This window comes from Hippocampus bargibanti, linkage group LG02 (genome assembly GCF_051943395.1).
Source record: "Hippocampus bargibanti isolate YZ-2025 linkage group LG02, ASM5194339v1, whole genome shotgun sequence".
Classification (NCBI taxonomy): Eukaryota; Metazoa; Chordata; class Actinopteri; order Syngnathiformes; family Syngnathidae; genus Hippocampus; species Hippocampus bargibanti.
The window spans coordinates 34395918-34418512 of record NC_142735.1 but is presented as its reverse complement, the minus strand read 5'-3'; the positions used below and the strand labels follow the sequence as shown (position 1 = coordinate 34418512).

Below are 22595 nucleotides of genomic sequence, written 5' to 3'. Positions count from 1 at the left end.
GTCCCGGTTATATCGATATTTTTTCGGACTCCCTTGAATATCGATATAACGAGACTTTACTGTAATTTTCTCCTAAATAAGCCTTAAAAAGCCTGTCGTGGGGTCTTTTTCGATCCCATAATGGCAAAAGTACTCCACTCGATAGCAAACCACGTCTGCAGTCAAAGGGGGCGTGGAAAATGAGTCCGCCAGCCGCCTTGGCGCTGTTCGACCGTGTGGTTTGGTGTTCATCTGTAGAAAACTAGTCCGCCGACCACCGTGGCGCTGTGTGGTTTGGTTCGTCCGCCAAAAACTACTTCCTATGCCAAGATTATATTCTGGCGAATTTAATGTTCGTAAGGCAAAAAGTTTGTGAGCTAAAGTGTTCGTAAGTGGAGGTATCACTGTATAGCTTTAAACCAACTTACGAACAAAATCACCTGACGAACGATTGCTCGGAACGTATGCCGTTCGTAAGGCGGGGAACGTCTGTACAAGAATAAGTCAGGGAGAAAGAAATGGATGAATGAGTCAATAATTCTACTGTTTGGCTTTGTAAATGAAGCAAGGTGCCATCTTGTCCAAAGTGACATCATTATCAAAGTTGATATCGTTCCCACGCCATCACTCACTCATGTCAATGGCCCGGATCCCATGCGCGTTGGCATATGTCAGGAGAACATGAGCTCTCCGTTCGACAACGTCGATAAGTTTGTCGATGCCGGGACGGCCACCTCGACTCTCCCAGTACGTTTGGTCCAGGAAGAGCGACTGCAGCAGCTTCTGCCGCAGTTGACCGCTCGTCAGCACTGAAACGGCACCGTTGGGCAATCTGGAAAAAAAAAAGCAGTGGGCCACAGGAACAATCATTAATTGATCTTCACTAAATCGTCAGGGTGGTTTCAGGTGTAATTTAGACCGTGCTTACAACAGACTTCTTAGGCTGATACTACGTAGGCTTAGTCATGCTAATGAGGTAAACCAAGGTCAGTGATAGAACATTAGAGGTAATCAGATTGGCTAATGAGGTGAATCCAGAACCAGGGATACTACAATAGAAGTAATCAGAGGTAATCAGATTGTATAAATACAGTCAAGTCTGGTTATATCGATAGTACTGCTTATTACGATACTATTTCTATGAACGCAAGGAGAAAATTTACATGCGGCAGAATCGGATATATCGATAGTCCGGTTATATCGATATTTTTTCCGACTCCCGAGAATATCGATATAACGAGACTTTACTGTAAATAGACAAATAAATAAACACATAAATAGATACATAAATACATAGACAGATAAAAATAGATACAAAAATTAATGAACAGACGGACAAAATAAATAACTAAATAGACAAATAAATAAACATACAGACAAATAAATAAGTAAATAAATACAATACAATAAAAATTAAAAAAAAAGAGTGAAAGAAAGAAAGAAAGAAAGAAAGAAAGAAAGAAAGAAAGAAAGAAAGATACAAAGAAAGAAAGAAAGAGCAAAAGAAAGAAAGCGAAAGAGTGAAAGAAAGAAAGAGCGAAACAAAGAGCGATCGAAAGAACGAATGAAAGAAAGAAAGAAAGAAAGAAAGAAAGAAAGAGCAAAAGAAAGAGCAAAAGAAAGAAAGAGTGAAGGAAAGAACAAAAGAAAGAGCGAAATAAAGAAAGAAAGAGCAAAAGAAAGAAAGAGCGAAAGAGCGAAAGAAAGAAAGACCGAAAGAAAGAAAGAGCGAAAGAAAGAGCAAAAGAGTGAAAGAATTGAACGAATGAACGAACGAACGAACAAAGAGCGAAAGAAAGAAAGAGCGAAAGAGCGAAAGAAAGAAAGAGCGAAAGAGCGAAAGAAAGAAAGAGCAGGAGCGAAAGAAAGAAAGAGCAAAAGAAAGAGCGAAAGAGCGAAAGAAAGAAAGAGCGAACGAACGAACGAACGAACGAACGAACGAACGAACGAACGAAAGAAAGAAAGAAAGAAAGAAAGAAAGAAAGAAAGAAAGAAAGAAAAGAAAGAAAATCAACTTACTCCTTGATCCCCTCCAGCAGCCTAAAGTCCAGGTTGTCCTCATTCCGGTCAAAGTAGCCCTTATTGACGGTGAGTACGAGTTGTCGAGGGTCTTGATTGCTCCTCATCAGATGAGCCAATCGGATGCCGTCCTGCTGCCTGCATTCAAAATGGCGGCTGGATTCCTGGCACCGGTCCTGCTGCCTGGGTTTGAACCCGCAACAGCTGGGATCCAGACGCTTGTGAATCTGCATCGCCAAAAAGGAAGTGGAGAAAACAGCTATCGTAGTCGACAGCTTTCAACACTCAATTCAACTTTATATTGTAGAGCAAGTGTGTATCCCAAAAAATATTTTCCCATAGAAAACCATTAAAATGAGATTAATCTGTTCCCACGTCCCCATAAAACTACAATATAAGCCCTAAAGGACAACCGACGTCACTTTTTTGTTTCTTAACTGACACCAGAAAAACATTTTATAGCATCTAAAATACCCAAAACACGCAGTATGATATTTTTATTCAAATGCAAAACACCAATAAAAATGACTTAAAGTGTCCAAAATCTGCAAAAAAATGGAGCTGCGAATTGGGCATTTTCAGAAAGTCCCGCCCCCAGTTCGTGACGTCACGCCAAGACGTCTTGCATTGCTGGAGAATCAAAACAATGGCTTCAGATTCGGAGAATAAGCTTTCTTGTTACACATCCAGTTATGAATATGATTCAAATAGTTCTGAAGAGGAAAGCGTACATGTTTGCAATCAATTAAATAATTTATTCTGTGCCATTATGAGGCAACATTGAGGGGCGATGTCTAAACGAAAAAGAGGCACAAAATGGCGACCTCCTGTGGCCACCTCCGTTTCCACAGGCTGATAAATACCTCATATGGAGCTTGGACGCCCTCTTCTGGCAGCTTTTGGGTGCAACACGAGGTCCCCAGACCAAACAAGTACAGCAAAATACATTGACGGGATGGAATGACCGCTACAATGCATCTTTTTTTCAGTCAGGGGCGTTCCTTTCGTGACGTCACGTACGGACTCGTCACCAACTCAAAAACAAGACTTCCTGAATATTCAGCGTGAGTCTTAAAACGTAAAATATAGCTACATGCGGTGGAATCTTATTAAACGCTCAGTAGAAGCCATTTGAAGTCATTTTACAAATTATGGACACAACTTGTCCGGAGACGTCGGTTGTCCTTTAAAACGACACAAAATGTACCTTATTTTTTGTAGAATAAATGTGCTATTAGATTGTCATGAAAGGAATAAACTCTACTGTCTAATAAAGTCGTTTTATTGACCTTTGTGATGGTCGTTGATGTAGTTGCCTCTTGATGATATCCGAATGAAGTTGCCGTGCTTTCTCTGCGATAATACCCTCACTCACACTGTCCCCAGCTAGCTTCTTTTCGTTAATCCAAATCAACAGTTTTCCAACCTCTTCTATTGCCTGAGACCGTTGCTTAGACAACACAGAAACACCATTAGCAACACGTAGCATTGGTCGACTTAGCTTACTGGTACTGGGACGCTAAGTCACACAAACGCACACCTCGTTGGTGTTTTTTGATGATCTCCTTCTTCTCCTCGACCGTAATTTTCTTTTGTGTCCTCTTCGGCTTAACATTAGCCTGTGGTGGGGTCTTTTTTTTTGGTCCCATAAGAGCAAAAGTACTCCAATTGATAACAAACCACATCTGCACTCAAAGGAAGGAGGGTGAAGAAAACTAGTCCGGCAGCCACCGTGTGGTTTGCAAAGTTCATCCGCCGAAAATTAGTTTGTATGCCAAGATTATATACTCGCATATTTAATGTTCGTAAGGCGAAAAGTTTGTGAGCTAAAGCATTCGTAAGCTGAGGTATCACTGTATATAAATAAAAATGACTTGAGAGGCGAATTAAATGTTGCCATTTTGGTTCTGAAGGATTCATCGTCTTTATGGGGGTGTCAAAATTTCCCATACACAATAATCCAACGGTCAATCAGTCACCCTTATTGAAACGTTCCAAAAACGTTCCCTCCTACAGGGGGTTCTTGCTGTAACATAATGTCAAGAAAGTTCCTGAAATGAAACTTTTTCCATTAAAATCCCAAAATGGCTGACTCCTAACACACTAGAGTATCGAACAATGCTGAAATCCAGACATCTGTGTCGAGCCTTCCACACAGGAAATTGTGGAGCTAAAAGACATTTCCTCGGAGAATACATTTTTTTTATCAGTAGAAAACAGCTGTTGGACTACACTGATATTGCTAAATGGGAAGACTTATCTGAGGAGCATTTACGAGATAGTTGTTGGGGGAGTGGGAGGGTACGTTTTTTTAAATGGTACAGTGATAGCTCGGTTTACGAACACCTTGGCTTACGAACATTTCGGTTTACGAACGTTAAATTTATGGAAATTTTACCTTGGCATACGAACTATTTTTCAGGAAAAACACGGATCTGCCACAATGAGTGATGTGTCGTTGGCGAACGAGCCCGTTCTCCTAAAAGAAAATGGCAGCCGGCTTGTTTTGGTTCTCTATTCCCCGCCCCCAGTCGTCGGTCAAAGCCACGTGATTGGTCAAGAACGCAGCAGGGAGGATGGGGGGGTTTACAGACTGAGAGATAGTAAAGACATTCTCCCAAAAAGAAAATGGCCGCCGACAATTTTTTTTGTCCTCTATTCCCACTATTAAAGCCACGTGATTGGTCAAGAATGCAACAGAGAGGGGAGGTGGTTTAAACATTAAAGAGACAGGCAGACGACTGAGAGTGACAAAATGGATAGAAAACAGTGAAATTTGGACTTGTTGCAACTTTATTGATAGTTCAAAGGCAGAGTGTAGACTGCAAGGTTAAAATATCCCATCAAGTCTCCACAAATAATCCGCACAAGCCATCTGTACACTTTTTGCAAAAAGCTATTAACCCAGCTATACAGAATACAAATGATGAGGAACTAGGTAAAATGATCGCAGAGAAAGAACCTACAAGGGATCATTCCTCAAGATGGTGGAAGAAGAAGGCTACGTTCCTCATCAAGTGTTTAAAGTTGATGAAAGCGGCCACTCCATTCCATCAAGCCATCAACGACCATCACAAAGGTAAATAAAGCCACTTTATTATACAGTACCGTTTATTTCTTTAATTATAATACCGTAGCGCATTTATTATACATAAAATAAGGTCTATTTTGTGTCGTTTTAAGGCTTAGAAAATTAGAAAGTAGAAAATGATGTTTTATGGGGACCTGGGAACGGATTATTCTCATTTTAATGGTTTCCTATGGGAAATTATTTTTTGAGATACACACTTTTCGCCTTACACACTCTGTCTGGGAACCAATTGAGTTCGTATCACTGTATTTAATATTCTGTTACCTGTAAGAGAAAATCAAAAAGTGCCAGTTTGCTCCATTCATAGTGATGGACGGTGCAGCCTGTCTCAATCTTTGGAGTTATATTTTGAACCCAGCACCTGCGCCTTAGGGACTGCTGGTATTCGGCCCAAGTTGGGTTCACGCCATCCGGGTGGAGCGATGTCTCCCACGCAACCACTGGACTCGGTTGGCCATCTAAACAGAGAAGACAACCAAATGAATATTAATTACAACCGTAATGTATATAATGTACCTTCTCTAAGATGTCCTCAAAGACAAACTTATCTAGATGGCTATTGTACATTGGTAGGCCTATCTCTCTATAGTCTATACCAGGGGTGTCAAAGTCATTTTTTGCCGCGGGCCACATTGTAGTTATGGTTTCCTCTCGAGGGCCGTTATGAATTTGGGGAACCCATTACAATGTTTCAATCCCTTCAAATATTACATATGGAGCACACAGCAAATTAGTGAATAACTCGTTTTCAAATCTGAAGTCAAGAATAATGACTTTTATTGTGGTTGACATCCAAAAATATGACATTTTGGCTCAGAATTTAGCAATCATCATGGAATTTAACAAGTTTGATTTGCTTTCGCGGGCCGAAAAAAATGATGTGGCGGGCCGGATTTGGCCCGCGGGCCTTGACTTTGACACCTGTGGTCTATACCTACCTACCTACCTACCTACCTATGTCTGTGTACGCTCAGTTTTTTGTTGCCAAAGGACTCAGTAGTTTTTTCAGAAACTTCTGCAATGTAAGGCACTGCTACTCCTTTCCTTTTAGTATCTTCAGAATTCTTGGTTTCATTCCCTATGCTTTCCTTTTGACATTTGTTAAAAGACCACTGAGACTGTTATTGTTGTTTACATATGACAATTTGAAATGTTTGTTCAGACTTTAGCTAGTATCGTAGAAGTTCGTATAAGTTCATATAAGTTCGATTTACTTTCACGGGCCTTGACTTTGACACCTGTGCTTTAAAGTGTCAGTGTTTTTATTTAAGTCATAAGTGAAAGTGATTTTTCCACATCTCGTTATATCATTTCACTGTCGTTATTATTTAATGGCCCACCGTGTAAGAAGGCTAACCTCCGACTCACGGCTGGCAACGTTCTGTTGAGTCCTAGCACTCGGTCCAAATGGAAAGCGAACACCTCCACCGAATCCACCGGGCCAAGGGCGAGTCCCAACGCCGTGTTGTGCTCCTCCGGACGGGTTGCCTCAAAAACCAAAAGTGGCCACGGAGCTCCTTGTGATTGTTCGACGCGTAAAACTTTAGCACCTGCGAGAGCGCGCATGGTACCCACGTCGTGTGAGCTCAGCCAAGGCGGAGGAGTTCGGCTGTATATGCGGATAGAACTCACGGGAGGGTCCGTTACCAATCCGGGCTTGAATTTCGAATGCGGAAGAGTCGTTCTTCTCGTTTTCCGACGCAGTTTGGGTCGTACGGTGCCGCGAATGTTGGAAGGCTTCAGCCGCTTTGATTTGAATGTAATGTAGACCACGTTGGAGTGGGTCGGAACCGCCGAGTCCTGGTTCATCAAAATTACATTCATGACACCCCTCGGCGTTACTCGGTTCCGTTTGGTTGTCGTCTGGTTGGGGCTCCGTAAGGAAAGGTCCACTTGGGTTAAAAATAGATACACCGCGCAGACAAGAGCGGCTGTTAAAGTTTTTTTGGGAACAATGAGCCTTCGGAACCAAATCCCGGGCCGGTGGAAGCGACCCTTGCCCGCCATTTATTTTGTTGGCATTGTGAACCGAACCGAATTCGAAATGAGGGAGTGTTGGGTTGACAGGACGGGACAGGATGCAACTGCGCAACGGAAGCGCAATCCTGACCCAAATGTGCTAACAAGCTAAATACAGACAATTCACATTCTGCCTTGAAAACAAGAATTTTCACGGTGATTATTTTTTTTTTCATATTGATCGGTACAGTTAAATGAAACACAAAATAAACAAACAAAACAGTGTCAAAAATACTTTTGATAATTTGTGACTTTATTCGATAATAAAAAAAAAACTTAGTTGTTGCTAAATCAGGACTTTTAATTATGTTTCCCTTATAATGTTTCTATTTATTCCAGCATTTTATTTATGTAATAATAATAATAATAATAATAATATATTTAATTTCTAAGCGCCTTTCAAAACTCTCAAGGACACAGTCACAGGATTTCTTTGTGCGGGTGAGCAGCGTCTGCCATTCGCGCCAACCCGGAAGTGACACAGCAGCAAAGTTATTTATTAATGTGTTTATTTATTCATCTATTTGTCTTTGTCTAATTATTTATTCATCTATGTATCTGCTTATTTATTTGTTTATTTATTCATCTATAAAACACACAGTAAAATAAATAAATAAATATGCAGTGTGTTTTGGGTATTTTAGATGCTATAAAACGTTTTTCTGATGTCAGTTAAGAAACAAAAAAAGTGACGTCGGTTGTCCTTTAATGCACCAGCACGCGTCACATTAAAAATTCATGTGTTAAAGGTGACACCTGCTGGTGTATATTGAATTGTTTAATAAGTACAACGTTTGAGGAACATTTATTAACAGACTGGGAAAAAACAGCTAGGAAAAAAAAGAACTTCAATTTTTGAGGGAGGAAAGGTTGTGAAGCAGTTTTACAGGATTTCCTGCAATGGATGTAAAGTCGTTCCAAAATAGACACAATGCGTTTGTGTTTCCTGGTTGTCTGTGGATACTCAACACCTCAACATGCTACATGCTACATGTGCTCCCATTCGAAACAGAGGACTTTGTACTGATGGTTAATTCTTTAATGTAATTTCACACCACCGTTGAACGACAAACAATTGTAAAAATATGGCTATTATTTACACATAAACATTTGGACTTTGCATCCATGAAATAAAACATGTATGCAATAAAATCGTACAAACCACTTTGTGGCTTTCCGTCCGAAATTGAAGTTTTGATCGTAGTCCTTTTTATCTTTTCCTTGCTAAACAGTACAGCGATAAAGCATGTCCATTCTCACCGTCTTCTCAGTGAAAAATGAAACTTAAAGAAGCACGGAAAGCCTGACATGTTTCGGATATATCATCTATCTATCTGTAACGGAGTTGTGCGCTTAGATTATTAAATTATGAAGGAAGTGACGCAACGGCGCACAGTGTGGCACTATGTCCCGCCCATAGTTTCCAGAACAATCTCGAGGAGATTCAGGTTAATCACAAGACGAAACCCATGCGACTTCACCCATCCCTTCTGCCATACTGTGTTGCAGAAATAAAAGAAATAAAAAGACACATCCACGCGTCTCGTCTTCATTAATACGGCAGCATCGTGGAGATGAAGACAGTCACTGTTGTGACGCCCGTCACATATCTATATCTATGTCATAGATATAGATAGATATCTAGATCATCTATCCATATCTATCTATATCATCTATCTATCTATAGCTATATCTATATCACAGCTATATCTATCTATCTATCTATCTATCTATCTATCTATCTATCTATCTATCTATCTATCTATCTATCTATCTATCTATCTATCTATCTATCTATCAAATGTCTCCTAGTTATTACTTAAAAAAAGAACACTGGGCGTCATGATCCAATTTGCGCTGCCCCCTACTGGCATTATTCACCCCCATGATTAGTTGATTGACAGCACCTGTCAAGCAACTTCTTACTTGTCAGGAATTGAACCGGGGCCGAATGTCACCAGGCCGACATCACGTCGAATTTCTGGAACATGTTTGCAATGAAATGTGCTTTACTTGTCATCCCGTTTTTGATCGCCCGTTGCTCTGGAAAGCAAACAAAAGCACCAGGTTTGAATTAATTAATGACAAGAATCGTTTTTTTTTTTGTTAGTTTCTTTTTTGGCTTTGAAAATGTCTTTTTGTTTCTTCCCCGTGAAGGTGGCACTGGAGATGAAGAGGTTGAAGCAAATAATGGGACGTTTGGTTTTAACTCTACCAATAATATGACACGATTCACTTGCGGAATGGTGGCAAATGTAGCTGCTGTTCTGCTGTACGGAAGCAGCTTTGTTTCTGTTAAACGCATCGAGACCGGAGATGGTGAGTACTGGACATTTGGTCTTTGTTCTCTATGATGAATGTGATGTAAAAGAAAAGAGATTTGAGGACTCGACAAATTCAGTATGCTAAATCAGATGTCACTGCAAAGTCCAATTTGGATATACAGTGATACCTTGGCTTACGAATTTAATTGGTTCCCAGACAGAGTGTGTAAGGAGAAAAGTGTGTTTCCCAAAAAATTATTTCCCAGAGGAAACCATTAAAATGAGAATAATCCGTTCCCAGGTCCCCATAAAACAATTTTCTAATTTTCTAAGCCTTAAAACTACACAAAATATACCTTAGTTTGTGTATAATAAATGTGTTCTGGTATTATAATTAAAGAAATAAACTGTACTGTGTAATAAAGTCGTTTTATTTACCTTTGTGATGGTCGTTGATGGAATGGAGTGGCCGGTTTCATCAGTATTAAACACTTGATGAGGAACGTAGCCTTCTTCTTTCACCATCTTGAGGAATGATCCCTTGTCGGTGCTTTCTCTGCCATAATTTTACCTAGTTCCTCATCAATTGTGTTCTGTTTAGCTGGGTTGATCGGTCGTCTCCCTTTCGTCTCCCTTTCGTCTCCCTTTCGTCTCCCTTTCGTCTCCCTTTCGTCTCCCTTTCGTCTCCCTTTCGTCTCCCTTTCGTCTCCCTTTCGTCTCCCTTTCGTCTCCCTTTCGTCTCCCTTTCGTCTCCCTTTCGTCTCCCTTTCGTCTCCCTTTCGTCTCCCTTTCGTCTCCCTTTCGTCTCCCTTTCGTCTCCCTTTCGTCTCCCTTTCTCTCCCTTTCTCTCTCTCTCTCTCTCTCTCTCTCTCTCTCTCTCTCTCTCTCTCTCTCTCTCTCTCTCTCTCTCTCTCTCTCTCTCTCTCTCTCTCTCTCTCTCTCTCTCTCTCTCTCTCTCTCTCTCTCTCTCTCTCTCTCTCTCTCTCTCTCTCTCTCTCTCTCTCTCTCTCTCTCTCTCTCTCTCTCTCTCTCTCTCTCTCTCTCTCTCTCTCTCTCTCTCTCTCTCTCTCTCTCTCTCTGTGTCTTGTGTTCTGTTTAGCTGGGTTGATAGCTTCTTGCATCAAGTGTGATCATCAGATGGCTTGTGTGGGTTGTTTGTGGAGCCTGATTGATGGGATATATTAACCTTGCCTATCAAAGTTCTCTCTCACTGTCTGCCTGTCTCTTTAATGTTTAACCCCCACGCCCTCACTGCTGTGTTCTTGACCAATCACGTGGCTTTAACCGAAGACGCCATTTTGTTTTTGGAAGAAGAACCTCACTCTCACTCTGTCTGTAACCCCCATCCCCCTCACTGCTGCGTTCTTGACCAATCATGTGGCTTTAACCGAAGACTGGGGGCGGGGAATAGAGGACAAAACAGTCGGCCACCATTTTGTTGTTAGAACGGGCTCGTTCGCGAAGGACACATCACTCATTGTGGCAGCTCTGTATGTGTATCCCGAAAAATAGTTTGTATGCCAAGGTAAAATTTTCATAAATGTAACATTCGTAAACCGAAAAGTTTGTAAGCCAAGGGGTTCGTAAACCGAGGTATCACTGGAATTCAAAGGGTGACAGCTGAAATCCACATTTTTGAAATAACACATTGACTTAACTTGTTTTTGCTATTCAACAATGATTCAGTTATGTGATGCGTTAAAAGTGATCATTCGTTCCTGGTTCATCGGTTTTCAGGGTTTTAGACGTGGCATGGTGAAATCAGCAGGAAGTCAGGTGTTGAACAGAATAAATTATTTTAATCTTGTACACAGCAGGGACATTGTGAGGTCGGTTGAGGAGAGGAAGAGAGAGATCGACGCGCTGGCAGAGCATTTATGTAAGACGGACAGGATGTGATAGGACACAGGTGTCAAAGTCAAGGCCCGCGGGCCAAATCCGGCCCACCACATCATTTTTTTCGGCCCGCGAACGCAAATCAAACTTGTTAAATTCCATGACGATTGCTAAAATCTGAGCCAAAATTTCATATTTTTGCATGTCAACCACAATAAAAGTCATTATTCTTGACTTCAGATTTGAAAACGAGTTATTCACTAATTTGCTGTGTGCTCTATATGTAATATTTGAAGGGATTTAAACATTCTAATGGCTTCCCCAAATTCAGAACGGCCCTCGAGAGGAAACCATAACTACAATGTGGCCCGCGGCAAAAAATGACTTTGACACCCCTGTGATAGGATGTGACATCATGTAAAGGCAGGCAGGATATGACGTATCAGGAAGTCCAAAACAAAACAAAACAAAAAGATGTTTAAAGACGTTCGTATAGCGAATTACCCCGACATTATGTAAAGACTTTGTTCATGTTCATCGTCATCGTTAAAAAATGGATGCATATCATCTCAAAACCCACCTATTTAAAATGCATTTTCTGTGTAGCTTTATCTCGTTTCTATTTATAATTGTACGTATTTTAGTTATTATTGTAGCTGTTTTTTTCTAGTCTTGTCTGTGACTAAAGTGTCCTTGAGCGCCTCGAAAGGCGCTTGAAAATAAAATGTATTATTATTATTATTATTATTATGTGCACCACTATTTCTATAACTGTCATTTTCAAATGACCATTTCTGCAAAATTCCTTAAATAATTCCAAATGACAGCGCATTTAATGCGACAGGGCCTGCAGAATTGATTGTGAGGACATCCAGGAAGATTTCTGACCCTGGTAACAAATAATGGCTGAAATATGATTGGTTAAATGCTTAAATACAAAAACACGCATCTGGAAGCAGCGTAACGGGGGGGTAAAAGCAATGAAAGGAAGCTGAAAGACAATTTGGAAATATTTCGTAAGAATTCATTGACAAAATATAATAGCCGTTATATTATTAAATTATGAAATATTAATATCCGCGTGATTAAGATATTTTTAGGCCAGCAGAGAAGGCCTGACGGCCCCACCACTGGTACGCAGTACTCCAATGTAACTGCATGAATCGATTGGGTCAGATATTTTTAGGCCAGCAGAGAAGGCCCAACGCCCCCCCCCAACTCTGGTGCCAATGAATGGACCACGTTGACGTTTTATTTTACATACAATTGCCTTTCCAACTTTTGTTGTATTCTTTTGAGCAGGGATGTTTTTCCAGTGGATGTACTGCACCGGAATCTGGTCGGTGGCCATGATCGGTGATGTGATGCTCCATTCTCCCAAATTCCATTCTTTGGCAATGCTCGGAGGAGTCATCTGGGCCACAGGTACGACATTGACATTGTATAGCTGACTGTAGAGTGGCTCAAGAAATTCTATGCGCCACCATGTTTCCACTCCTGTGCCAGGGTTTTTGTCATTGTCACTTGAATTCCAGGATCCACAAAATATTGCGTTTTAGGACTACATAAACATTAAATAAAGCGTTAGATTTTCTTCTTTCATCAGAAAAAAAGTTAATTCCTAAATGATATGGGTCAAGAGTTATATGAGCTTGAAATGAGGGCGGCTGTCCAAAATACAATGAAATACATACATATTGGTTTATGATAGAGATTAGACAGAATAAGAAGTTATCATATTTAAAAGTGTCATGCTGTTATATGCTTAGTCAACACTTGTGACTCGATACAGAATTGAAGCACAGACAACCTGGGGTCAATCTGAGGTCAACAGACACAGCAAATTAAACTGTCAGCTTCATCTAGGAGATCCGGCCGGGCACAGAATTTAGGACTTGGGAAACTTTATCACAGAAGTAATTTAGGACTTGAAACTCCTTGACAAGAAGAGCTCATTAGCCAGGTTACAAATTCATCAGTTAATGGAAGACACAATGTTTTATTGCCTACAGCTGTTCGTGCTTTGAAGTCAAGAGGTGTGGTATTCTAATCAAGAAAACTATGTTTTACTAAAGTATCACTTAAATTTGCATATAATCTCAATAAATAGCTTGGCAGAGGGCTGCAGAATTCAGACGTATGTCATGAATGGCTGCGTCTCCTGCCGGCAGTAGGGACAATCTTTCTGGATCCGAGTCTCCAGCCACAGTGTCTGACTGTCATATTTCTGACATTTTATATCTCGCTTTAACAGCCGAAGCTGGAACAAAGCACTAATATGGGAAAAAAGGCAAATGCTGCCCCCTTGTGGAAGGAAAAAATACATAACCAGAGGTCTCGTCAGTGCTTTATTCATTTAATCTTCTTTCTACATTCAAAGCTATCCATAACCTTGTTCCCCGATACCTATCTGACCTTCTTCAAGTGTCTATTCCCTCTCGTTCCCTCAGATCCTCTTGCTCCCTCCACCTCTGTGTGCCCCCCTGCCTGTCTCAGCACGACGGGGGACAGAGTTTTCAGCTGCTTTGCCCCTAAACTCTGGAACTCACTTCCTCTTAACATTCGCAACATCGATTCTCTTCCCACCTTCAAATCCCATCTCAAACCCATCTATTTAAAATCACATTTTCTGTGTAGCTGTTTTTCTTGTTTCTATTTATCATTGTATTTTATTGATTGTATTCTATTTTCTGATTGTATTTTATTCATACAGTGAGACCTCAACTTACGAACTTAATTGGTTCCCAGACAGAGTGTGTAAGGCGAAAAGTGTGTATCTCAAAAAAAAAATTACCATAGGAAACCATTAAAATGGGAATAATCCGTTCCCGGGTTTCCATAAAATATACTTTTCAACTAAATAAGCCTTAAAACTACACACAACATGCCTTATTCTGTGTATAATAAATGTGCTATTGTATTGTAATGAAATAAATACACTGCATTGTATCATAAAGTCACTTTATTTACATTTGTGATGGTCATTGATGGCTTGATGGAATGGCATTGGAGGTCAAAGGGAATTGCTGTTTGGAAAGAGAGGGGCATTACATGACGACTATAATTAAAGAAATAAACTGTGCTGTAAAATAAAGTTTTATTTACCTTTTTGATGGTCGTTGATGGCTTATGGAAGGAGAGTCACCTTCCATAAGGACTGTTGGTAACTTCTGGTGCTGTTCGGTCGTGTGCTTCCGCCGAAGATCACTCCGCCAGCCGTGGTGGGTGTGTATTATGAAAATAGTGCTTATTATAAGGTTTAATTTTCAGAAATTTGACGTTTGTAAGACGAAACGTTTTTAAGATAAGGTGAGGTCTCACTGTAATAGTACCTGTGCTTGACTGGAGCTGTAAAGTGTCTTTGAGAGCTTTGAAAGACACTTAAAATGAAATGTATTATTATTTATTGGCATCCAAGCATGAAAAAAAACAAAACCCGAACTAAATCGGGAATGGCGCTGGACGTGATATTTTCAATTCCCGACTAAATTCGGGAATGGCAGTGAATGAGTTAATCGACTGTGAACACTCGAAGCCCAAGTCGACCTGGAATGTTGTCTTTGTTTGTCGTTTACAGGCAGTGTGATGGTCGTGACCATCGTCAAAGCCATTGGCCTCAGCCTGGGGATTTTAATCTGGGGGTCTTCCGGTTTGCTGATTAGCTGGGCCACTTCAAGGTGATTTCATGTATTTTAAATTCATACGAAGATCGCATCATGTAAGACTGTGTCTAATTGGTTTTTGATACGACTCAGGTTTGGCTGGTTCGGGATCACCCCAGACTATGTTTCTCGGCCGGCGTTGAATTACTGCGGCGCAGGATTGTGTTTTCTCAGGTAAACTACTTATTTTTAGTAGCACAATACGAGTATGATATCCTCAATACAAATTTTGGCCAATTAGATGGAGGAGTAATGATGGGCAAATGATAGAAATTAGTTATCATATTTAAAGTCCTCGGTCAGGGGCGTTCCTGACGTGACGTCAGGAATCATCACAGACTCAAAAACAAGACTTCCTGAATATTCAGCTCGGGTCTTAAAACGTAAAATATAGCTATATGCTGTGGAATCTTTGTAAAGTAGAAGTGATTTTACAAATTATGGACACAACTTGTCCGGAGACGTCGGTTGTCCTTTAAAAGGTATTGCAGTCCCAATCCATTGGCAGCTTGTCTGTTAGTAATAGTCTTCATTATTTAGAGTACAGTGATACCTTGGCTTACGAACTTAATTGGTTTCCAGACAGAGTGTGAAAGGCAAAAGGTGTGTATCCCAAAAAATAATTTGCCATAGGAAACCATTAAAATGAGAATAATCCGTTCCCAGGTCCCCATAAAACTGAATTTTCTACTTTCCAATCCTTAAAACTACACGAAATATACCTTATTTTATGTATAATAAATGTACTATGGTTTTATAATTAAAGAAATAAACTACTGTATAATAAAGTCATTTTATTTACCTTTGTGATGGTCGTTGATGGCTTGATGGAATGGAGTGGCCGGTTTCCTCAGCATGAAACACTTGATGAGGAACGTAACCTTCTTATTTCACCATCTTGAGGAATGATCCCTTGTAGGTGCTTTCTCTGTGATAATTTTATCTAGTTCCTCATCAATTGTGTTCTGTTTAGCTGGGTTGATAGCTTCTTGCATCAAGTCTGATCAGCAGATGGCTTGTGCGTGTTGTTTGTGGAGCCCGATTGATGGGATATTTTAACCTTGCAGTCTACACTCTGCCTTTGAACTATCAAAGTTGAAACTGTCTCACTGTCGTCTGCCTGTCTCTTTAATGTTTAAACCACCTCCCCTCACTGCTGCGTTCTTGACCAATCACGTGGCTTTAACCGAAGACCGCGGGTGGGGGATAGAGGCCAAAAACAGTCGGCTGCCATTTTGTTGTTAGAAGAACGGGCTCGTTCGCGAACGACACATCACTCTGTGTGTATCCTTAAAGTTCGGATGCCAAGGTAAAACTTTGATAAATGTAATGTTTGTAAGCCGAAAAGTTCGTAAGCCAAGGGGTTCGTAAACCGAGGTATCACTGTAGGTCGGTTGGACCCATTTTGTCAGATGTAAATAAAATAAAATAAATAAATAGTAAAAATCGGTACAGTTTCAGACCTGACTATACTGTCTTTCTTCCAGTGGCATCATATTTTTCTGTGTGAAAACAGATGTCCAGCTTCATCCCGATCCTGAAATTGTTCCGTTACTCATCGACAGGGTTGGTTATGTCTTTGTCTCCAGTTGTAACTGGGCAAATAATTCCATTTGTTTTCGTTACTATCCTTGGGCAATAATTTTGATTTTAATGCATCTGTGTCTTTCAGCAATCATGTGACACCTATGGCCCGGCTTCGTCCAAGTTTTGGATAGATTTTGTCGGACCTCAACGCAGACGCTACATGTGAGCTAAACTTCACTTACTGTATATTTTGAATTTTGCTTAGCCGCAACCCCAAAATGCCAGTAGCCTATCAAAACACAGAACATACTTTGATCGTTGTCTAAGCTTAATTTACACCGGTAGACCCTTCCCAGTCTTGTTTGGTGAGACAATATTCTGGTATGCTACATGTGTGGTGTCCCTCAAAGTTCAATGCTAAGGCCCCTACTTTTTCTATCTTCTCGCTATATGCATTGTTGTGTGGCCATGTTGATCGCTCCCCACCCCTCTGTTTTCTGCCATCTTTAGAGGCTACCTGCTGGCCGTGATAACTGGCCTCTTCTACGGCACTTCCTTTGCGCCAATGCTCTACATCAAGAGTCATTCGTCATGCCGCGATAGCATGTACCATGGGGCAAGCGTTTACGGTTAGTATCACTGGACACGGTTGTTGTGCATATATGTCCCTCAAAAAAAACATGTTTTGTTTTGGTCTTTGTAGATCTAGATTATATCTATGCGGAATCTTGTGGGATATTTATGGGAAGCACCATCTACTTTGTTATCTATTGTGTTGCCATGAGGAGCAGGCCCAGGATCTACTCCAGAGCTGTTCTACCAGGTCAGTCTACTGATGAGGAAGTGACAAGAAGTTTGAAAGGCGCTTATTAATTAAAATCATTATTATTATTGTATCTATTAGCTAACAAGCTAGCTTTCTATTGATTTGAGTGAACGCTGGCGCGTGTGGCTGCCGCTGCTCACCCACAGAAAAACTGATCATGTGACTGTAAAGTGACCTTGAGAGTTTTGAAATGCACTTATAAATGAAAATGTATTATTATTGTTCTCTGTTAGCTAACTAGCTAGCTTTCTATCTATTTGAGTTACTTCCGGGTTGAGTGAACGCTGGCGCTTGTGGCTGCCGCTTCTCACCCACAGAATAACTTATCCTGCGACTGTAAAGTGACATTGAGAGTTTTGAAAGGTGCTTATTATTATTGTATCAATTAGCTAGCTAGCTTTCTATCGATTTTAGTTACTTCCGGAGTGAGTGAACGCTGGCACGTGTGGCTGCCGCTGCTCACCCACAGAATAACTTATCCTGCGACTGTAAAGTGACCTTGAGAGATTTGAAAGGTGCTTATTATTATTGTATCAATTAGCTAGCTAGCTTTCTATCGATTTTAGTTACTTCCGGAGTGAGTGAACGCTGGCACGTGTGGCTGCCGCTGCTCACCCACAGACAAAAAAACCTATTCTGTGACTGTAAAGCGACCTTGAAAATTTTGAAAGGCGCTTATAAATGAAATGTATTATTATTATTATTGTATCTATTAGCAAGCTAGCTTTCTATCTATTTGAGTTACTTCCGGGTTGAGTGAATGCTGGCACGTGTGGCTGCTGCCGTATTTTTTTTCTATGCAACTACAGTCATACTATTGGTGAAGTAGCAATTGGCTCAATTGCCGCAATGTTATATATTTTTTTCTTTCCACTGAAGTAGACAATTGTAAATTTTAAAGTCTCAAATGGAAGTGATAAAACATTACATGTGATGTTTGTTTGCAATAATATCGTTTTTCAATTATTGGCATTAATTATTTTTTTTGCTCGCAGGCCTTTTGTCGGGCTCCATGTGGGCGTTGGCCACGTACTGCTGGGCCCTGGCCAACAATTACTTGAGTGCGGTTATAACGTTTCCTATGGTGTCAGCGGTGAGTATGCATACAGTTTTTTAGTGTTACTGACTTATGGGTTGTACAGTGATACCTCAATTAACGAACCCCTTGGCTTACGAACTTTTCGGTTTACGAACGTCACATTTATGAAAATGTTACCTTGGCATACAAACTATTTTTCGGGATACACACGGAGCTGCCACAATGAGTGATGTGTCGTTCGCTAACGAGCCCGTTCTCCGAACAAGAAAGTGGCGGCTGACTGTTTTTGTCCTCTATTCCCTGCCCCCAGTCTTCGGTTAAAGCCACGTGATTGGTCAAGAACGCAGCAGTGATGGGGTGGGGGTTACAGACAGACAGAGGGAGAGTGAGGCCGTTCTCCCAAAAACAAAATGGCGTCTTCGGTTAGACTGCAAGGTTAAAATATCCCATCAATCAGGCTCCACAAATAACCCGCACAAACCATCTGTACACTTGATGCAAAAAGCTATCAACCCAGCTAAACAAAATACAATTGATGAGGAAAAAGGTAAAATTATAGCAGAGAAAGCACCTCCAAGGGATTGTTCCTCAAGATGGTGAAAGAAGGCTACGTTCCTCAAGTGTTTAATGCTGATGAAACCAGCCACTCCATTCCATCAAGCCATCAACGACCATCACAAAGGTGAATAAAATGACTTTATTATATAGTACAGTTTATTTCTTTAATTATAATACCATATCACATTTATTATACATAAAATAAGGTATATTTTGTGTAGTTTTAAGGACTAGAAAGTAGAAAATTCAGTTTTATGGGGACCTGGGAACGGATTATTCTCATTTTAATGGTTTCCTATGTGAAATTAATTTTCGGGATACACACTTTTCGCCTTGCACACTCTCTGGGAACCAGTTAAGTTTGTAAGCCAGGGTATCACTGTATTGGTTAAACATATTCGACAAAATTAAATCCAGCAAAGTCAAAACTTTTTTTGGTACACAATGTTGATGCTTTGTTCCTATTTGCAGTATGCTGGTATTTGATTTTTAAAAATGTAATTCAACGTATGCTTATGTCATGCATTTCAATGAAGTCATGTTTATTTTAAATTTATCACACATAGAGGACACTGATTCGCTGTGGCGATCCCTTGAAGGGAAAAGCCGAAAGGAAAAGAAAACACTAATTCATGTATGAAAAGATGGTTTCTTTTCACCTGAAATCTTCTTTCCCGTGAGACAGACAGGCCTTAGCCTGATAGAAACACCCATTCAAAAATAGCACATATGCCCATCTAGCTCAATTAGTTGCATTCAAATGCATTTTTTCCGCCTGTCATCTAACGGTACTACCATTGCAATCCACCAGCAGCGCAAATTCTGTTTTTGCTCAGACTTAAAGGACAACCGACGCCTCCGGACAAGTTGTCCATAATTTGTAAAATGACTTAAAATGACTTCTACTGAGCGTATTTTACAAAGATTCCATTGCATATAGCTATATTTTACGTTTTAAGACTCGCGCTGAATATTCCGGAAGTCTTGTTTTTGAGTTGGTGATGAGTCCTCACCCTACGTCACTGAAGGAACGCCCCTGACCGATTGTAGCAGTCCTTCCATCACGTCAATGCATTTTGCTGTACTTTGTTTGGTCTGAAAACTTCGGAAAGCAACAAAAAGAGGCAGAAGAGGGCGACAAAGCTCCGTGTAAGGAATTAATCAGCCTGTGGAAACGGGCTGATTAATTCCATACACGGAGCTTTGCCGCCCTCTTCTGCCCCTTTTTTTTGGTGATACATTTCCCCCACCCTATTGCCTCAAAATGGCACGAAATAAATTATTTAATCGATTGCAAACATTTATGCTTTCCTCTTCAGAACTATTTGAATCATATTCATAACTGGATGAGTAACAAGAAAGCATTTTCTCCCAATCTGAAGTCATTGTTTTGATTCTAGAGCTAGGCAAAGACGTCTTGGCGTGACGTCACTAAGGGGGGCGGGACCTTCTGAAACTCGGCATCTCCGGGGTTATTTTGAAGTAGATTTGGGACACTTTAACTCATTTTTGAGTGTTTTGCATTTGACTAAAAATATCATCGTACGTTTTTTTGGGTATTTTAGATGCTTTTTCTGATGTCAGGTAGGAAACAAAAAATGGTTTCGGCTGTCCTTTAACCAATCCCAAAACAGTCACGCTTGGCTCAGTTCAATGTGTTTGTTTTTTTCTTCTTCTCCCCAATGTCCCTCACGGATACAGGCGTCTATTATAATTGCTCGATTTTAAGAAACCGCTTTCCCAATGCTGTGTTGATAATGTTTTGTTTCTTGTCATTGACCTCGATAGGGATACGGGCTGGTTGCGGCACTCTGGGGAGGCCTGCTGTTCAAAGAGATTAAGGTAAAAAAAACAAAAACTGTAGAATGTAGTCATACATAGGTATGAATGCATTTTCAAAGCTGTGCTCCATTTGCTTCTTTGGTCTCACCTTCCTTCTATGAGACTGTTGCTCATCTACAAAATACGCTTTCCTTCATATTTTGTCGCTTCTCCTTCCTCTCTTTTTATTTCTTTATGTTTCCGCTTCTTTCCACATCATCCGTGACCTCCTGCTCCCTTCTTGGGAGTTTTATTTTTCTTCCTTCCAGCTAATCTTGTTTTCTGTTTGCCTATTGTAGATCTTTGTTTACTTCGTTGTATACTTTGCAGAATCAGAAAGCCTTTAAAGGACAACCGACATCACTTTTTTGGTTCCTGACGTCAGAAAAACGTTTGATAGCATCTAATATATATATATATATATATATATATATATATATATATATATATATATATCGATAGTCCCGGTTATATCGATATTTTTTCGGACTCCCTTGAATATCGATATAACGAGACTTTACTGTATATATATATCTATATCATAATAATATAGCATATTATTAATATAATGTATTTTAATTTTCTAAATTGTATAATAATAAAATTTTAATAAATTAATTATAATTAATAATATTTAATTAATTAAGAATTATAATTAATAATAAAATTTTAATCAATTAAAATTTATATAGCCCGTTTCCACAGGCTGCTTAATTCCTTACACGGAGCTTTGTCGCCCTCTTCTGCCTCTTTTTGGTGCAATATGAAGTTTTCAGACCAAACAAAGTACAGCAAAATGCATTGACGTGATGGAAGGACTGCTACAATGTGTCCTTTTTTCGGTCAGGGGCGTTCCTTCAGTGACGTCACGTCAGGCATCATCATCAACTCGAAAACAAGACTTCCTGAATATTCAGCACGAGTCTTAAAAGGTAAAATATAGCTATATGGCGTGGAGTCTTTGTAAAATATGCTCAGTAGAAGTCATTTGAAGTGGTTTTACAAATTATGGACACAACTTGTCCGGAGGTGTCGGTTGTCCTTTAATAGTCCCACAATGAGGAAATTTGAGTATGGTACCAGTGTTCTAATGCATCCATTATTTTTTTGGGGGGCAAAATATTAAAATTTTTCCCAAGATGTCACTTTTGTCTCAGTTTTGCAAGTGTTCAGTACGATCCGCTAATTGTTTTTTTTTTTTTTTACCTTGTCCTCAGGGATTAGCAAATTGCTTAATTTTCTCCCTGGCATCCTGCGTGGTATTGGTGGGCTCCTTGTTGACAGCCATCTCCAGTCTGTGATGATGTAAAAAAAAAAACACACAGCTTGTAAATATGCAGTACTGCCCTTTTTTTTTTGCAAGTCAACTGTTTTGCATCAGCTTCTGACTAATAAACACCAACAAATCTGTCAAATGCACTTGCTTCAATTATGTGGAGAGCGAAAAAAAAAACATCTGTCATTATCTACACACAAGTCTGACTGTCGATACAGTGATACCTTGGCCTACGAACTCAATTGGTTCCCAGACAGATTGCGTAAGGCGAAGTGTGTATCCCAAAAATGAATTTCCCATAGGAAACCATTAAAATGAGAATAATCCGTTCCCAGATCCCCATAAAACATCATTTTCTACTTTCTAAGCCTTAAAGGACAACAGACACCATTTTTTGTTTTCCTAACTGACATCAGAAAAACGTTTTATAGCATCTAAAATACCCAAAACACGCAGGCTGATATTTTTAGTCAAATGAAAAACACCCAATAAAAATGACTTAAAGTGTCCAAAATCTCCAATAAAAAGGACCCGGAGATGGCAAGTTTCAGAAAGTCCCGCCCCCTTGTTCGTGACGTCACGCCAGGATACTCCTTACAAACTGCCTTGCTCCAGAATCAAAACAATGGCTTCAGATTCGGAGAAGGTACTTTCTTGTTACTCATCCAGTTATGAATA

The 22595-nt window shown here is 40.1% G+C and overlaps 2 protein-coding genes across 2 annotated transcripts; one reads left to right on the top strand and one right to left on the bottom strand.

Annotated features, from left to right (window-relative positions):
* Positions 1–7149, bottom strand: gask1b (golgi associated kinase 1B). Its single transcript, XM_088991109.1, has 4 exons — positions 6430–7149; positions 5354–5547; positions 1999–2225; positions 1–811 (listed from the first exon to the last, which is right to left on the bottom strand). The coding sequence occupies exons 1-4, from the start codon at positions 7094–7096 to the stop codon at positions 604–606; spliced, it is 1296 nt and encodes a 431-aa protein (XP_088847235.1). The 5' UTR covers positions 7097–7149; the 3' UTR covers positions 1–603.
* Positions 7150–9096: 1947 nt separating this feature from the next.
* tmem144b (transmembrane protein 144b) lies at positions 9097–21942 on the top strand. Its single transcript, XM_089018570.1, has 12 exons — positions 9097–9175; positions 9266–9427; positions 12511–12633; positions 14786–14885; positions 14964–15044; positions 16358–16436; positions 16543–16619; positions 16908–17026; positions 17101–17220; positions 18219–18316; positions 20609–20662; positions 21859–21942. Exons 1-12 carry the CDS (start codon positions 9097–9099, stop codon positions 21940–21942), a joined length of 1176 nt encoding a protein of 391 aa, XP_088874696.1.
* Positions 21943–22595: the final 653 nt, after the last annotated feature.

Excerpts from the sequence above, each read along its gene's own strand:
- gask1b (XM_088991109.1), bottom strand. The coding sequence starts at position 7,096 with ATGGCGGGCAAGGGTCGCTTCCACCGGCCCGGGATTTGGTTCCGAAGG. Across the intron at positions 2,226-5,353 it reads TTTTTGATTTTCTCTTACAG|ATTCACAAGCGTCTGGATCC; the intron begins GTAACAGAATAT and ends TTGGCGATGCAG. Across the intron at positions 812-1,998 it reads CTGCTGGAGGGGATCAAGGA|ATTGCCCAACGGTGCCGTTT; the intron begins GTAAGTTGATTT and ends TTTTTTTTCCAG.
- tmem144b (XM_089018570.1), top strand. The coding sequence starts at position 9,097 with ATGTTTGCAATGAAATGTGCTTTACTTGTCATCCCGTTTTTGATCGCC. Across the intron at positions 14,886-14,963 it reads ATTAGCTGGGCCACTTCAAG|GTTTGGCTGGTTCGGGATCA; the intron begins GTGATTTCATGT and ends GATACGACTCAG. Across the intron at positions 17,221-18,218 it reads CTCCAGAGCTGTTCTACCAG|GCCTTTTGTCGGGCTCCATG; the intron begins GTCAGTCTACTG and ends TTTTGCTCGCAG.